Below are 18,842 nucleotides of genomic sequence, written 5' to 3'. Positions count from 1 at the left end.
CTCCTTGGAAAAGACCTTGATGTTGGGAAAGATTGAAGGCAAAAGGAGAAGGGGACGGCAGAGGATGAGTTGATTAGTGTCATTGATATAATCAACATGGATTTGGGAAAACTCCAGGAAATAGTGGCAGATAGGCGGGGCTGGCGTGCTATGGTCCATGGGGGTTGCGAAGAGTCAGACGTGACTTAGCAACTGAACAACAAAAACAATTGTTAGATGGGAGAAGGAGCAGTTCCTTCCCATTAAATCCATTGAAGTTTGCAGTTTCCATCTGTTCTAAATTCAGAGTTGGAATAATCTTAGAAACAATATTACTGTGTTTCCAGATACCACCAGAGTACGTCTGGGGAGAACTGTTTTGGTGTGTAGCTCACCTCGATATACACAGTTCCAGAATTTTTGATCATTGTTTCTTTCCAGAGGAAAAGTTTTGCATTCTCCTGCCCTTAAGTCAGGCTTCAAGATAGCTGTCCTTCAAGCAGAGGATAAGTTCTTTAAATTTGTCTGGCTGGTTTCAAATATTAGGGTTTGTTCAAAGTGCCGCTCAGTTTGGATGCAACCCTATGCAAGTCTGCGCATGGACGTGTTTACTTTAAAATCCCATTTTTAAAACCTGGTTTTGATTCCCCCCCTCCCCAAAGTCTTGCTTGCACTTCAACAAACTGATTAATTGAGTTTCTTTAAATTAATCAGTTCCCGGATAGCCAAATGAAGTGCAGGCTGCCTGAATTGAAACTTTTGTTTGTTTAATTAAGAACCAGCTGCTTTGGCTCTAATGAACTCACAGCTGTCTGGCTGCTGTTGCACACTGAGCTTCCCTTGTCTATCTTAATGGGCCCGTGCATTTTTGTTTCTTGTTTGTTGTTTGAAGAGAAAGTGTATTGCCAGTGGTTTGCTAATGTCCAAAGAATGTTAAGAATATACAAATCACCTTTAAGCAGGGCCATTCAGGATCTATTTAGCTACTAAATGAATCCCAACCAATCAGCCATGAACGAGAGAATCCATTTTATTAACACAATTAACAAATTGGCAAGACTTCAAATACCAGAGGGAACATGAAATACTGATTTTCTATCTTGGCAAAATAATTCCTTGTTCTTACTGTAGAAAGTTGGTTGTCTGAACATTTCTGCATATATATCTCTATAATCCAATCATGTCTTTTGGGATAAGGAATGTTAGGCAGAGCAGAGAAAAGACACATGGCCCTCTACAAACACACCAGTGGTGGGTTGCTCCTGGTTCGGTCCGGTTCTTTAGAACTGGTAGTAAAAGCACTGGGAGGCTCCGCCCACCCGCCATAATTTATGATCTGCACATGTGCAGAAGCTCTCCTGTTCGTGCACTCCCGTTGCGAACTGGTAGTAAAGGTAAGTAGAACCCACCCCTGAAGCACACACAACAAGACACCAGTAAGAAGAATTTAATGTTTTAATTTTGTAAGTCACCCAGAGTCTCCTCATGGCGAGATGGGCAGCAAATAAATTTAATAAAATAAATATTTTTTTTTTAAAAAAGAACAGAACAAAAATATAAAAGTAGTTTGCACCAAAATTGTTCAGTATTCCTTTTCATACCTTTCTATATTGAAGAAGAGTTTTGCTCCATACATTCAGTGCCTTTAATTTTTCATTAATTCATCACCTCATGAAGATCTTACCACCATCCGATCCCAACTTTCTCAGTATTTCCCTTCTTGGCCCATTCACTCTTCCACGTATAATTTATTCACTTACTCACTTTCTGAAAAAGCACCACAAAACACTCTTTTCATACTGATGACTCACTTTTGTACTTCATGTAGTACTGAATTGTTCTGAACCCTGTGTCTTCCATTGTCGTTGTATTTCTTTTGTCTCTTGGCATATACTGTCCCAAAGGTGCTTTTTCAGGAGGCCACTGGACTTTCTTGTTTTTTCTTTGAAGACCTTTTGCTTCTCATCCCCACTAACCTGTAAGAGCTGAAGAAGCTTCTCAGAGGAGAAGCGAAACGTCTTCAAAAGAAAAAAATAAGAAAGCCCAGTTGCCTCCTGAAAAAGCACCTTTGGAACAACCATGACCTGGATGGCGGAGAATGTCTACAGGCTTGGCATATACTGCTGTCACATATAGCAAAGTGGGCAGAATCATTTCTTTTATGTAAATGCCCACTGACCTTATAACAGAGTAACAGTTGGATAGGACCTTGGAGCAGGGGGTGAAATCTACTTACCTTCCCTACTGGTTCAGAAGTGCAAGTTAAAACCAGGAAGTAACAACAACCAGGTGGGTGGGCGGAGCCTTGCGCTGCCGTTGCTACCGGTTCTCCGAACCCGCCGCCTTCGCTACCAGTTCAGCCGAACCGGTCTGAACCGGTAGCATTTCACCCCTGCCTTCGAGTCCAACCCCTTGCTCAGGCAGAAAATCCTATATCAGTGGTGGCTAACCTTTTTGCCGTCACGTGTCAAAAGCATGGGGAGCGTGGGGAGGTCGCTCACGTGCGTGCCCATACCCATAATTCAATGCACCCCGCGCATCCGCGTGCACCCCCCTATTCCCCTCTTTTAGTACGCGATGGCATGGTGGGCCCAGTAGGCCCGTTTTTTACCTTCCCCAGGCTCCAGAGGCTTTCTAGGAGCCTGGGGAGGGCGAAAATGGCCTTCCCCACCCACCCAGAGGCCCTTCGGAGGCCGGAAGCAGCCCATTTCCCAACTTCTGGTGGGATTGGAAGGCCCAAAAATCAGCTGGCCGGTGCACACATGCGCACTGGAGCTGAGCTACAGCAATGCTCGCGTGCCCACTGATATGGCTCCGTGTGCCACCTGTGGCACCCGTGCCATAAGTTCACCATCACAGCCCTATATCATTTTATTTATTTATTTTATTATTTATTTATTTATTTATTTTTTAAATTTTTATACTGCCCCCTCTCCCGAAAGACTCGGGGCGGTGAACAGCCAAAATTAAAAAATTAAAAAATTGGTTGTCCAAATGGTTGTCCAGTCTCTTCTTAAAAACTTCTAGTGTTGGAGCACTCACAGCTCCTGGAGGCAAGTCGTTCCACGGGTTAATTGTTCTAACTGTCAAGAAATTTCTCCTTAGTTCTAAGTTGGATCTCTCCTTGATTAGTTTCCATTCACTGCCTTCAGGTGCTTTGGAGAATAGTTTACCCCCTCTTCTTCTCTTCTTTGTGGCAGCCCCTCAAATACTGGAACACTGCTGTCATGTCACCCCTGCTCCAGTGGTGGAATTCAAATTTTTTTACTACCGGTTCTGTGGGCATGGCTTGGTGTGCGTGGTGCAGCTTGGTGTGCGTGGCAGGGGAAGGATACTGCAAAATCTCCATTCCCTCCCCACTCTGAGGTCAGCCAGAGGTGGTATTTGCTCTTTCTCTGAACTACTCAAAATTTCCGCTACTGGTTCTCCAGAACCTATCAGAACCTGCTGAATAGCACCCCTGCTCTGCTCCTTCTTTTCATGAAACTAGACATACCCAATTCCTGCAACCATTCTTCATATGTTTTAGCCTGCATCCCGACCCCAGTCATCTTTGTTAGTCTTCCCTGAATTCTTTCTAGAATCTCAACAGTTTTTTTTTAAATATCATGGTGACCAAAAAATATGCTGTCCACTGTCTCTCTGCCAGCATCTGCCAACATTTTAAAATGTTATTTTTCCATCTTTTCCCATGGCTCACCACTCTGAGCTGCGGTGGCGCAGTGGTTAGAATGCAGTACTGTAGGCTAATTCTGCTGACTGCCAGCTGCCAGCAGTTTGATTCTCACTGGCTCAAGGTTGACTCAGCCTTCCATCCTTCTGAGGTTGGAAAAATGAGGACCCAGGCTGTTGGGGGGGCAATAGGCTGACTCTGTAAACCGCTTAGAGAGGGCTGTAAAGCACTGTGAAGCGGTATGTAAGTCTAAGTGCTATTGCTATTGCTATCTTTAATAAATATTCTACATAGGTACATAAATTCATGTATTTAATATTTTTGTAATTTCAGTATAACTTGCAATGATTATTTCTCTGTTTCCTATTAAACAGAATTTCTTTGATTTGAGTTTTTTAGTTGAAGGCATAAGATTATTGATTAATTTATTAAATTTCGATGCTGCCCATTTTAACCATCATTATAGTTTCTTATGAAATCCAGAACTCCAGCATGACACAATCACTTCCCCAGTGTTCTACTATTTCCACTTAGTCTAAGTCTTTGAAACACTCTTTTTCTTCTTCTTACTCTCCATTAATGCAACTCTACACACTTTTGGTGCGTTTTGTAATGTAATCCTTTGATCCAAGCAACATGTTCGTGCTTGGTTCATTCTCTTGGCTGATTAGTTAATTTTCTTTCATGCTGGGTTTCTATTTTCTCTTCCTACACCCGTTCTGCTTTTACTTTAGTGCATTTAATTGATTGTACTGAATTAAAAAGCCAATCTCAAATTTTGGTCTTTTTTTCACTCATTAATTTAGTGATAATTACTCCTTTGCATTCCAAATTGCTGGCTTCTATGCAGCATAATTGTCCCCCGATGAGCACATTGATATAGATCTCTGCCACCCATCGTGGCTCTGGCCAATAAAAGGTTTCCAATAACATTTTCCAGGAGAGAAGATGTACAGGTAGTCCTCGACTTACAACCATTCATTTAGTGACTGTTCAAAATTTATTTAGAGACTTTTGGCTGTTTTTCACACTTGCGACCATTGCAACATCCACATAGTCACGGGATCAAAATTTGGATGCTTGACAACTGGCTCATATTTATGACGGTTGCAGTTTTGCATGGTCCTATGATCCCCTTTTGTGACCTTCTGACAAGCAAAGTCGATGGGGAAGCCAGATTCGCTTAACAACCATGTTACTAACTTAACAACTGCAGTGATTCACTTAACAACCATGGCAAGAAAAGTCGTAAAATGGGGACAAAATCCATTTAACAAATATTTCTACTTAGCAAAACAGAAATTTTGGGCTCCATTTGTGGTCGTAAATTGAGGACTACCTGTGGTTTACGTTACTACCTTAGTATGCCCATGTCATATGTGACATTACCTGCAGACTGTAAGAGCAGTATTGATAGGTTTTGACACGTTTTAGATCAAGTTTCACCTCAGGCATGTTCAAACTGTTCTATGGAAGCTAGACTCTCCAATTCCCTATCTTGTATTCATCTTGTGTAAATCTTGTATTTATATAGGTAGTCCTTGACTTACGACTGCAATTGAGCCCAACATTTCTGTTGCTAAGTGAGACATTTGTTAACTAAATTTGCTCCATTTTATGACCTTTATGGCCACGGTTGTTAAGTGAATCGCTTCAGTTGTTAAGTTAGTAACAGGGTGATTAAGTGAATCTGGCTTTCCTATTGACTTTGCTTGTCAGAAGGTGACAAAATGGGATCACATGACCTCAGGACACAGCAACTGTCATAAATATGAGTCAGTTGCCAAGCACGTGAATCTTGATCGCGTGACCACGGGGATGCCGTAAAGGTCGTAAATATGAAAAACAGTGTCGTTGTAACTTCGAACAGTCACTAAATGAACTGTTGTAAGCCGAGGACTATCCGTACTTCAGGCATCTTTGCTTGGCTCATATAACAAAAAGGGTGGGTTTAAATTGAGCTTTGGCCCAATCCAGCATGGCTGTTCTTAGATTCATTCCAGGCACAACATCTACCAATTGGTTTTAACTGAGCCCAAAATTTCCTGCTAAACGAGGAAAACCTGGTTGGGCCTTGAGATGTATTGCTCTACATATCTCAAGGCTTATCCAAGTTCCTCAAATATTTTCTGCTTTCTTTTTAGCAGATTGCCTTCCACTTACTTTTCTCTTTCTGTTTTAAAATTGAGATATAAAATTTTCTTTAAAAATCTGCCCGCCAAGCACTATTGCTGGTGAAAATTAGCCAATAACTGAAGACTAGGAAAGATTTTTTTTAAGGCAGTAAGGTGCAGTAATTTGAAGCACAAGCTTTTTTCCAGAATCCTTCCGAAATAGATTTAGGAGCGAACTAAGCCACATTTAGAAGGACTCGGGGTGATATGATAGCAGTGTTTCAATACCTCAGAGGCTGCCACAAAGAAGAAGGAGTCAAGCTATTCTCCAAAGCACCTGAGGGCAGGACAAGAAGCAATGGGGGGAAGCTACTCAAGAAGAGAAGCAACCTAGAACTAAGATAGTTAGAACAACATTGGAAGTTTTAAAGAAGAGATTGGATAACCATTTGTCTGAAGTGGTATATTTTCCTGCCTAAGCAGGGGGTTGGACTAGAAGACCTCCAAGGTCCCTTCCAACTCTGTTATTCTATAATTCTAGGTGTTCTTTGAACCATTCAAGTGCTCTGGATAAAACTCAGTCCTGCTGATATCTGCTACCAGCCTCCTGCAGATAGTGGCTTTCTCAATGTGATTGTTGTCTGCAGGAGGTAAATCTTGGCGTGAGGTAGATAACTTCAGATAAAGCATGACTGAACAGGATGTTGAAGTTATTCCTCCTTGGAGGTCAGTTCAGGGAAAAGTGAGGTGGAATTATATCAGTTCTAGTCCAGTGTTAGAAGCAAGGAAGCCAAGATGACCCCTCTAACATGAATCAAAGAAACATGGATTTAGAAGGGCAAAAGAATGTATGGCAAAGAATAATTACTAAATGAAAGAGTTACGTTCTCGGAGAAGACCAAGCTACAATAGAAGTGAATGCTGGTAGTCCTTGACTTATGACCATAAATGAGCCCAAATGGTGGTAAGTCGAAGGTTACCAGTAGTTACCTATTTTTCGAAGTATAAGACACACCGGAGTATAAGTACCTTAGTTTTTGGGAAGGAAAATAAGAAAAAAGCTGATTGGCGGGTGGATCGCCCCCCCCCCCCCCGGAATACTCCCAATCAGCTGTTCCCAGAAGTGAATTTTAGCAACAGGTTCATTGGTTGTGAGTTCTGTGCCTTGCTTTTTTTTTTTTTTTTGCTTTTTTTTCTGCCTCTGAAACTTCTGAAACTCTGTTTCAGAAAAAAAATTTTCCTGCCTCTGAAAGCCTCTGAAACAGAGCTTCAGAAAAAAAGCCTCTGAAGCTCTGTTTCTGAGGCTTTTTTCCCCCTGAAGCTCAAGAGCAGTGGTTCTCAACCTTCCTAAAACCTTCCGAACTTTAATATAGTTCCTCATGTTGTGGTGACCCCCAACCATAAAATTATTCCTAAAACCATTGAAAATATGTGTTTTCAGATGGTCTTAGGCGACCCCTGTGAAAGGGTCGTTCGACCCACAGGTTGAGAACCACTGCTCTAGAGGCTTTTTTTCTGAAGCTCTGTTTGGAGGCTTTTTTTTCAGAAGCTCTGTTTGGGGGCTTTTTTTCTGAAGCTTCGTTTCTGATGCTTTTTTCAGCCTCTAAAACCTCCGTTTGAGAAGCTGGGCGGGGTATATTCCGAGTATAAGATGCACCCAGATTTTCACCCTTTTTTTGGGGGGCGGGGAAGGAAAGGTGCGTCCTATACTCCAAAAAATACGGTATGCCTTTTTTTGATCAACCTTTTGCTTACTCAAGAGTTGGTATAGTGATTTTTGTTCTTCTGAACAAATCTACCTTTTTTTTAAAAGCAAAAGTTCTTAGCATCCTTTGCTAAAGTCATCTTGAATTAATAACTTTTCTGTTAACACATCTCTGCACAAGAAATCTACCCATATGCAATCTCTCTTGGTTACCCGTTTCTTCCTTACACATATTCTTTGTGATTGTCAGTAAGGATATTGGCTTCTTCTGTGTATCTGCATTTTTCTTTATTAGAAATGTTTGCAGTTTTGGAAATTCTACCAATATTTAATTCATTCCATTAGTTTTTCTTGGCATGGCATCCTACTAATTCTTACTCTGAGTTTATTAAAATCTGGCATTTTTAAAAAAAAGTCTTAAGGTATGATCTTATTATACTTTCTTGTGAAATCCAGAATTCCAGCATTATATAGTCACTTCTTCGGTCTTCCTACTACTTCCATTTAGTGTCTGTGGAGATGCTCAGTCATCCAGGTCATGGTTGTCTCAAAGGTGCTTTTTCAAGAGGCAACTGGACTTCCTTTGTTTTTCCTGGGAAGACGTTTCGCTTCTCATCCAAGAAACCTCTTCTGTTTGGAACATCTTCAAGGAAAAACAAAGAAAGTCCAGTCACCTCTTGAAAAAGCACCTTTGGTACATCCACTTAATCTAGTAAGGCATCTCTGTGGTTAAAACTAAGTTAGGATAATTGATCCCCTTCCGTCTTCTACTTTAAGAATGAAAAAGGGGTAATGAAGACAAGTTATGAATGTCATAGGACAGTGATGGCTAACCTTTTTGCCATTGCGTGCCAGGAGGGGGGAGGAAGTTCGTGCGCATGCCCACACCCATAATTTGCATGCGCACGCAACCCCCTCTTTCCCCCCGCTCCTGGCACGCGATGGCCAGGTAGGCCCGTTTTTCTTTCTCACCTGGCTCCAGATCCTCTCTATGCATCTGGGGAGGGTGAAAACAGCCTTCCCACTCTCTCGGAGGCCCTCCGGAGGCCTGAAATGGCCCATTTCCCAACTTCCGGTGGGACAGGAAGTGATGTTTTTTGCTGTCCCCAGCGTCCAGAGCCTAGGACTCTAGGAGTCTCTGGAGGCTGGGGAAAGCAAAAAATATCACTTCCTGTCCCACGTTTCAGGCCTCCAGAGGGCCTCCGAGGGAGTGGGGAAGACTGTTTTCACCCTCCCCAGATGCATAGAGAGGATCTGGAGCCAGGTGAGAAAGAAAAACGGGCATTCCCCCCCCCCCCACCCCAAGCCCTTCGGAGGCAGGAAACAGCCTGTTTCCCTACTTCTAGTGGGCCCAGAAGGCCTGAAAATCAGCTGGCCAACGTGCGCATGTGCACCAGAGCTGAGCTGGCATGCCCACTGATATGGCTACGTGTGCCACAGTTCGCCATCACAGTCATAGGAGGACATACTTGTTAGGATTTGTATCCTAATATATGTTGGGTTAATTAGAGTTTCCCATCATTCCAATAAAATAGAATATTGTAACAGGGTTGAACTATGGAGTCCTTGATGCTCCCTGAGCTTGGAGATGTTTCATTACCCAACTAGGTAACATAATCAGTGTGAGTGAGTGTGGGATTTGCTTTCTGATTATGTACAGCAGCTTGCATTGCTAGTTTTGGTAGGGATGTGGCTTTCTTCTTGGTAGCTCCTTAATTAGAGTACTGTTTTCTGCTTCATTGTAAATAGATAAATGGAGAGTGAGCCCTAATACTGATGATATTACTTAGTTGAGCTAAACAACTAAGCTCAGAGAGCACCAAGGACTCCACAGTTTCCCATTTTTGTTGCTTCATACCATTTTGAAAGATCTGTAGATTACTTTTAAGGAAGCCATCCTCACTCACCTTCTTGGTTGGGTGGTTGGTGGCAAAAGCAATAATGGTTTACAGACTGCTTTTAATTTCATCTTGCCCTTATTTTAAACAGATCCGTCTCAACAGCATCACCCAGGTCACTCCCTTGGATTTCTGTGGAGATATGTTTATTCTTAAAAAGGCTGTGTAATCCCATCTCGATTTTTATTGCTTATGTTCATTTTGAACATGCTGTTCCTTTCATTTCTATTCCAGATAAGAGAAATGCCCCACCATCTCAGATAAGAGAAATGTCCCCATCTCAGTTTCACTAGCCCAGGGACGGGAAATTATAGTCCCTTTATACTTGTGGACTTCAACTCCCAGAATTCCTGAGCAAGCATGGGAGTTGAAGTCCACAAGTCATAAAGGGGCCATAATTCCTCACCTCTGTACTAATCAGTCCTAGTTTCTTAACCTTGCTCCTCCTGATTTTTACTGAATATTTTAAGAGGCCAAGTATTTGCACAATGAATGCGTAAACTCTCAAAAGTTTTTTTACTTCTAAATATCTTTAACTCCCACTCTTTAAAAAGTTGAAATAGAAATTAGTTTTCTGGTCTTTATGTGCCACCTGCTGGTTACAGTTATTTACTGTTCTCCATATATTTTCATAATAAGTCACTCCTATTCTTGAGGAATTTTTGCTTGTTTGTTTCTTTTGCATTGGTGCGGTGACACACATTTAATTGGGCAGTTTCTGAATTGTTGAAAATCTGATTCCAGAAGAGCCAATATCTCAACAATATCTCAACATCTAAATAAAAATTGTAGTCTGAATTGACTTGATTAGGATTTAAAGCTAGGACTTCTATATCTGTGACATTATTATACAAATCCCACTTTCCCTTAATTTTATTATTTATTTATTTATTTATTTAATCAAATTTCTATACCGCCCTACTCCCGAAGGACTCAGATTTTATAATTATAATTTTAATTATACAGAAGGTTAATATACAAAGGCACTTTTAGGTGGTCTGTGATACAAACTTTAGGAACTGTATCACACTTGACTATGCAGAGTACTGTTCTTTATATGGTATCTGTGTTTTAATAAAATACTATATGTAGATGTAATAAAATACTATATGTAGATGTATGAATCAAAAAATGCCATGGTGACACATTGCATTTTAGTATTCAGAGATTAGTAAAGATGTTTTTTAAAGTAATGTAATTTTAGAAGTCTATACAGATAGTCCTTGACTTACAACCGTTTGTTTAGTGACTGTTTGAAATTACAACATCACTGGGAAAAAAAATGACCTATGACCGATTTTCATACTCGCAGCCATTGCAACATTCCAACAGTCATGTGATCAAAATTCAGGCACTTGGCAACTGGCATAAGTTTATGATGGTTGCAGTGTCCTGAAGTCATGTGATCACCATTTCTAACCGTCCCAGCTGACTTCCAACATGTGGGAAGCCAACTTTGCTTGACGACTGCATGATTCGCTTAACAACTGTGCCAAAAAGGTCATAAAATGAGGCACAACTCACTTGTCTATGGAGATTCTCAGTCATCCAAGTGTTGGTTGTCCCAAAGGTGTTTTTTCAATGGACAACTGCCTCATGTACATGTATACACTGTGTTGTTTCCCTGTGTCATAATATATGTGGGTATATGCATAATTTTGTATTTATTTATTTGTTTGTTTATTTAATCAGTCAGTCCTGTTAATGTAGTGTATGTTGGAGCTGGTGACCCTTTGAGAACTGTATGTAACGAAATTTCATTTTAATGTATGCCAATTAGTGTACATTCAAAGTGACAATAAAGTTTTTTCTAAAGTTCCAAAAAGTTCTCACTTAGCAACCAAACTTTTTGGCTGAATTGTGGTCGTAAGTCAAGGACCACCTGTACTATGCAGATATTTTTTTTAAGAACACTGTGTCATGAATGAAATAGAAGTAGATTAAATCCAGATACTCTACAGCAGGGCTGTCAAACTCACGGGCCGCGGGCCGGATGCGTCACACACTGGCCATGGCCATGCCTGGTTTAGCGAAGGGGGAAAAAAGTCCCAATACATCATGTGATGCTGCCGTGACGCCACGAGTTTGACACCCCTGGTCTAGAGTAAACAGACAACTGACAGTAAAAAAATAATGGTGCTTAAAAACATCCCCTATGAGGAAAAGCCAGAACATTTGGGATTCTTACAGGTTGAAAGGTGACAGAGGAATTACATAATCAAGGTGTTTAAAATCATAGATGACTTGGAGAAAACTGTCGCTTTCTGAGTGAGATGAACTGTCTCTAAATTTGGTAAATAAATAAATAAGATGCACAAGGAAGATGTTTTTTCTCTGTTAAAAGATCCAAGATCAGGGATTATTCAACATTAAAAGAAGGGAATTATTCATGCAGCACACAATTGACCCGTGGAAGCCATAACTGTAAGCTTCATAGTGAGGACTTCTGACTTGGATGGCAAAAAGGAAGATGGGATAAACTCACGGTGTTCAGCTCCGCCAAAGGCTATTGATCATAAAGATTCAGAGTGACTCTGGGTTGGGGGCAGAATGCCTTTAAATGCCGGGCAACAAGAATGGAAAAAGGGCGGGTTTCTATCTTCATTTGGGACCTCAAGTAGCCCTCGACGTACGACCACAATTGAGTCCAAAATTTTCATTGGTAAGCAAGACAGTTCTTAAGTCGGTTTTGCCCCATTTTACGAACTTCCTTGCCACAGTGGTTAAGTGAATCACCGCAGTTGATAAGTTCGTAACACGGTTGTTAAGTGAATCTGGCTTTTCAGAAGGTCACCAAAGGGGATCACATGACCCAGGGACACTCCTGTCAGGGTTCCAAGTAACATACCTGTAGCAAACAAAACTCTTGAGGCAGGTAGATTCCTCAAAGAATAAATTTATTGGATATGTCATATTGGCACAGGCTGGTGAAAACCAACTGATTATTCCCATGGTTTTCACCTAATTAAAAGTAAAAGTTTGTCACTTTCTCAAAACAATCAGTCGCATGGTCCAATCGGGATACTGTCCGGTTGCTAGGTGACTCCAGTCCCCTCCTTCCGAGCACCTGCAGGAATGTCCTTGGTTCCCAAGGGAAAGTATTTTGTTTTGACTACAACACCCCATCTATCTATATTCCCTCTTCCTTGTCCCTCTTCTCTAGTGTGTCAGCACTGAAGTCTCAAAATGGCCTCAGCCAGGCCAGCTTCAGGGTTGACAACTCCAACCGTCACAAATATGAGTCGGTTGTCGTAAGTGTGAAAAAATGATAGTCAGTTACTTGTCAACTCACAAAGCATTTCTAATCTGCTCTCGAGTTGCCATGGGCAGAAAGGAGGGAGAACTGACGGAGCAATTCAGCAGCCACATTCCGTGCAAACCTTCCTCCAAGGTTGGAACTCAGATTACCAGAGCAAGTTTATGAGGCGTAATTTTCTACAGCCCGCGAAAGTGCCTCGTTGGAGAATGTGATTTATGACACATCCTGAGAGGAGGGGAGAAACAGGGTCTTAATTGAGCCGTAAATTACATGTGGCAGAGTTGACTACACTTGGGAAGCTGCCGACAGGTTGCTCCTAATAAATAACTGGATTTCTTTTGAAACTTGGCTTGAGGCTCATGAGTTAATTAGGGCATTTGTTCCCTAAGTGAACTGTTGCAAGTCAAGGACTACCTGTGGTCAATTTTGCAAAAGGGATTCTGCTTGAAGGATTAAAAAGAAACTCATCCTTTTCTCTCTTTCTTTTCCCCTCCCCCAGGGATCCAGTCCGAGTGTAGCAGTACCAGGATGCTCTGGAATCGGAACAACTAGACAGTTTACACGGCAAAGGATAACGCGGGTGAACCTCAGGGACCTAATATTTTGTTTAGAAAACGAGCGAGAGACGAGCCATTCACTATTGCTCTATAAAGCATTCCTTAAATAGAAGTGGAGAAGATCAAGGTATTTTTTTGGCAAAAAAGAAGACCCTGGGGATACTTTTTATATATATTTGCAGATTACGCCTTTTTGTAACAAGCCTATGGGATATTGTTCTAAATCCAAATCAGAACAGCCCCCCATCAACAGCCACCGCCCTGAGGCAGCCAACTCTTGGCAAGGAGCCGTTTTTCTATTCCCATTGATCATTAACCCTTTGATGTGTGTGTGAGAGATACCTTTCTTTGACAGTGAGGAGACGTGGAAAGGCCTAAAGGAGACAATATGCGGACAGTTGAAAGTTTAACTCATCTCTCTGAGTGGCCTTCTTGTCAAACAAGCCATATTATAGAGACTGAGGGAACCATTAGCAAATAACCAGCTACTCTGTGTCAGACGATCCTGTAGCAATTCAACATTAATTGTGCATTTTATTTCAATTGTACTTTAACTCAAATCATCTAGGTATATAATATATACACACACACACATATATATATGCCTACAGCAGGTGACCTCATTTTACTTTAGCTTTTTAAAAGAAGTCAGCGGAAATAAATTGATTTTAATAAATATTTATCTTTTTCCTTCCTGCCCGAGATGGTTCAAATTCTACACAGACATTTAATTTTTAAGCGTAACCTCAAAAATTCTTTTTTAATCTTGTTATTTTTTTTTGCTTATTAGAGGCACCCCCACCCTAACTCTGAAGACTCACAAAGGAGAGTTCCTTCTGAATGTTTTTATCAGCATCTGTAAAAAAAAAAAATTAAAAAAGGAAAAAAAGAAATGCATTTATTTGCTATAGTTTGTAAAGCTGTAAAGTTTAAAACAAAAAAAGAAAAAAGGAAAAAAAGAAAAATACCTTTTCAGCATAAATATATTTTACTTGCACTGTGTTTTTTAGCGAAAGTGAAAGCTTAGATTAAATAAAAAAAATCAGAGTTAAGAGGAATCATCAAAAAAGGCAGTTTTCTCAGTGTGAAATCAAGTGTTGAAAAAATGGTTGGTGTATTTTGTCAGTAATTGTACATAATTTTTGGCACATAACATTAAAAAAAATGGCTATGTAAACTATAATTATTTTGCTAAAAGACTGTATGCAAAGCTTATGGGCTTACTTTAAAGATGTCCAGAGCAAAATTCCCCCGTTTCTACCTATTTTTTTATTACAAATATACTAATTGGTTCTTTATATTTTCAGAGGTTATTGTATTAAATTGTCTATTGATAGTACTTTTATGACTGTAAATATGTCGGTTTTCTTTGTGTGAACTCTCATGTTAGATTTTCAAGGGCAGAAGCGACTGGGAACTTTTCTTGTGCAAATCCTATTGGAATGAAGGTTTGCTGTGCACGAACTGGCATTGATTTGAACAGAGCCTTGTGCAAGGAGAGTTTCCAGTGCATTTGAACCTTTTATTCTTTTGTGTGTGTGTGTGTGTGTGTGTGTAAAAACTGAATGCTGATCAGTATTTTTATCAACATCCAACAAACTGTTACACCTTTTTATTTGTCTTTTAGGGAAAAAAAAAAAGAGAAATCCTGTCTTTCCATTTTTTTTATGTAAATTTTGCACAGTCCCTTGTTCATATGTAAATATTTTACTTTCAAAAATGAAGTTTTTAATTGCTATTGTTTTATATAGGATTGAAAGAAAATTAACTCCTTTATTAAAAACAAATTTATCTGTATCTGACTATGTATTTTTGATCTATAAACTATTTTTTTGTCTCTGGATTTATTTAAACCCTACCTTCTTTTTTTTTTTGGCATCACTGCACAATCTAGAATACTACTACTTTTTAAAAGAAGAATATAACAAGCACAGCTTGAGAGCCCTGCGCAAACTGCACTGAGGAAACATCTGCACATGGGATAAATTTACCAGTTGTGTAAACCTTCCAACATGTACTTCACCCTGTTCCTTTTGCATCTCTGCTCCAGTCAGCATGACTTAATGGTTAGAACGTGGTTGACAGCACTCCGAATGATTGCTCTTGAGTTTTCAAAGCCCTTGGACATTACCAATATTCCATAATAAGTTGACAGTCTGTAGAAATTTGGAAGAAATTGAAGTATGGGAGAATGGAGTATCCCAGTCCAAGAAATACCTAGGTTAGAACGCTAGGCATATTTCACAGAGATCTGTGATGAGATTCCATTCCATCCATCCATCCATCCATCCATCCATCCATCCATCCATCCATCCATCCATCCATTATCTTCTTCTTGTACCATATCCGTTATCGGACATTGACGATCATGTTGGTGATTCTATCAACAGCTGCACGAAAAAGTGCTGTTGAATTTTGTCCAAACCAGTTCCTTAGATTTTGAAGCCATGATGTTCTTCTTTTGTCTGGACCTCATTTGCCTTCAGTCTTTCCTTGGAGGATTAAGTGAAGTATGCCGTATTTTTCTGGCTGTCGCATCACATGTCCAAAATATTCTAACTTTCACTTTTTTATGGTTTTGATGATTTTCCTTGTGGCTTTCCCAGGCAGCTTATCACCCCTTTATTTCTGATTTTGTCAACCCAACTTATATAACAGCCGCCTGTAAATCCACATCTCAAATGCTTCTAGTCTTTTCAAGGGGCTTTCTGTCAAGAGACCAACTCTCCACTCCGTAGAGCAGGATAGAAAAGATGTAGCATTCTCTATAGCCTATTGCAATTAGTGAATTTGGTTGGCTTGCAGTTCTAATTCATTCTTGAATGAATGAATCGCTATGACCAAACATTGTTCCTCACTCAAATTCATCAGAGAAGGAGAAGACAGACAAGTACCACGTCAACCTCTGTAAACTTGTAGAACAGGAAAAATACCTAATATCCCAGTTTGCTATTATACAGAGCCTGTCAATAGGTTAATACAGCAAGCTAAAATCTGGGAGACTGTGAGTTCTAGTCCCACCTTAGTCATGAAAGCCAATTGGGTGACCTTGTGCCAGTCATTCTCTCAACCAACCCATCTCACAGGGTGGTTGTGGAGAAAATAGGAGGAGGAAGGTATGCTTGCCGTCTTTTAAGTTATTTATAAAAATTATATAAATATTTAAAAAAAAAACAAATCCAGGTTTTAATAGTTTAGGCTTTTATTTACTTCAGTAAGATTGATTTTAAAAAGGACTAGAAAGAGTGGTTTTTATAGGCTTACAAACTCTGCATTAGAAAAAAACCCTCGGCAATAACATCCCTAGATTTTAGCATTTTGAACTTATTTTCCTATATTAGTATCTACAAAATAAAATTCAGTGTAGAGAAAAGTAAGGTTTTATATTTAAGCAAAAAAAACCCCCTATCAAATGCACAGTTATGGAATAGGTGGTACCTGGCTAAACAGTAGTAACTGTGAGAGGGATCTTGGAGTCCTAGTGGACAATCACTTAAAGATGATTGGCTGCAGCTGCCAAAAAAACCCAGCACATTCCTAAACTGCATTAATAGAGGGATGGAATCAAGATCATGTGAAGCATTAATATCACTTTATAATGCCCTAGTAAGACTAGGAATACTGCATCCAGTTTTGGTTGCCACGATATAAAAAAAGATGTTGAGACTCATACAGAAAAGAGCAACAGAGATGATTAGGGGACTGAAGGCTAAAACATACGAAGAACGGTTGCAGGAATTGGTTATGTCTGGTTAATGAAAAGGACCAGGGTGACATGATAGCAGTGTTCCAATTTTTGAAGGTCTGCCCCAAAGAAGACGGGATCAACCTATTTTCTAAAGCACCTGAAGACAGGACAAGAAGCAATGGATGGAAGCTAATCAAAGAGAGAAGTTGGAGCTAATTAATTTCAGACAGATGGTTGTCCAATCTCTTTTTTAAAACCTCCAGTGTTGGAGCATCCACAACTTTGGAAGGCAAGTCATTCCACTGATTAATTGTTCTCACTATCAGGAAATAGAAGGAATCTAGAACTAAGGAGAAACTTCCTGACTGTGAGAACAATCCATCAGTGGAATGGCTTGCGTCCAGAAGTTGTGGGTGCTCCAACCTTGGAAGTTTTTAAGAAGAGATTGGACAACCATCTGTCTGAAATGCTTGAACAGGGGGGTTGGACTAGAAGACCTCCAAGGTCCCTTCCCACTCTGTTATTCTGTGTTAATAGTGGGCTGCTGAGGGTTCCTGGGGGTTTAGGAGAACCTCTAGCTAAGATTCTGTGCAGTTCGGAGAACTCCCAAATCCCACTCCTGGCTAGCCCTGCCCACCCCTCCCTGCTCCTCCCAGGAGTCCCCACGTGGCCCATTTTGAATGCAGGTAAGTACAGCGGTGCGCGTGGAGGCTCGGGGAGGGCAAAAAACAGGCCTATCAGAAGTTTGGGAAGGCCAGAAACAGGCCCATTTCGGGACTCCAGAGCCTGGGGAGACCATTTTCACCTTCCTGGAGGCTTGAGGAAAGCCTCCAGAGCCTGGGGAGGGCAAACACCCCCCCCCCCATGATGCAGGAGGCCGACTAGGCCACACCCACCATGGCCACGCCCACCCAGCAACCAGGCAGAGAACCCCTTGCTAAAATTTTTGAAGCCCACCCCTGCACAAAACTCAAAGCGAAACATCAAATTGGATAGTTCAACAGACAGAACTCTGTAATTTAACACCAGCTGTCTGCAATTAAAGTAAGATTGAATCTCGCCAGGCTCAAGGTTGACTCAGCCTTCCATCCTTTCTAAGGTAGGTAAATTGAGGACCCAGTTTGTGGGGGCAATAAGCTGACTTTGTATAAATATACAAAAGTATGAAGGCTATTGCTTAACGCATTGTAAGCCGCCCTGAGTCTCCGGAGAAGGGCGGCATATAAATCAAATTAAAAAAAAAAATGCAATGGTCATTCCATCTGCTGTAAATAAGGACATCATAGGGAAAGTATATTCCAAAGGTAGGATGCTCTGTAATAGCGTCCTTACAGAATTATATCACAGAATGTAAAGGGTTCTTGGTAATAATCCAATTTAATTCACTGCCCATGGCAGAAATCCATGTTGCATCAATATCCTGAAAAATGCCCATCTAGCCTAGGCTTGAACACATCAAGCAGAGTCCAGAAAAAAAGTCTCTTCTGTTTTTGAACAGTTCTCACGCCATGACAATTTTTTAAAAATGTCCAACTGATTTCTCCACCCTTGTACAGGTAGACCTCAGCCTGCAACCACAATCGGGACCAGAGTTTCTGTTGGTAAGCAAGGTGATTTTTAAGTGAGTTGTGCTCCATTTTACGAATTGTTTTTGGCCATGGTTGTTAAACAAATCACTGCAGGTGTGAAGTAAATCACAGGGTCTTTAGAGGAATCCAGCTTCTCCCTTGAATTTGCTCGGCAAAACTTGGCTGGCAAATTTGCCAATGGTGAGCACATAACCATGGGAACCTGCAACCACCATAAATACAGACCAATTGCCAAGCACCCAAACTTTGATGACACGTCGGTGGAGATGCTGCAAAAGTTGTAAGTGCTGAAGGATCAGTCACTGGTCTTTTAGTGCTGTTGTAACTCTGAATGGCAGCTAAACGAATGGTTGTAAATTGAGGACTACCTGAAATTTAAG

At 40.7% G+C, this 18,842-nt stretch overlaps 1 protein-coding gene across 1 annotated transcript in view; it reads left to right on the top strand.

Annotated features, from left to right (window-relative positions):
• TAF4 (TATA-box binding protein associated factor 4) overlaps positions 1-14,982 on the top strand; it is an 87,334-nt gene extending 72,352 nt beyond the window's left edge. The window contains exon 16 of the mRNA XM_070940108.1: positions 13,128-14,982. Coding sequence (XP_070796209.1) covers positions 13,128-13,295 — 168 coding nt within the window. The 3' untranslated portion in view covers positions 13,296-14,982. The remainder of the gene's footprint in view (positions 1-13,127) is intronic.
• Positions 14,983-18,842: the final 3,860 nt, after the last annotated feature.

The sequence above is a fragment of the Pituophis catenifer genome, unplaced genomic scaffold (genome assembly GCF_029215685.1).
Source record: "Pituophis catenifer annectens isolate HBS135680 unplaced genomic scaffold, rPitCat1.0.hap2 SCAF_3, whole genome shotgun sequence".
NCBI lineage: Eukaryota > Metazoa > Chordata > Lepidosauria > Squamata > Colubridae > Pituophis > Pituophis catenifer.
Note: the sequence above shows the minus strand (reverse complement) of the source record. Positions and strands in the feature narration are given on the sequence as shown.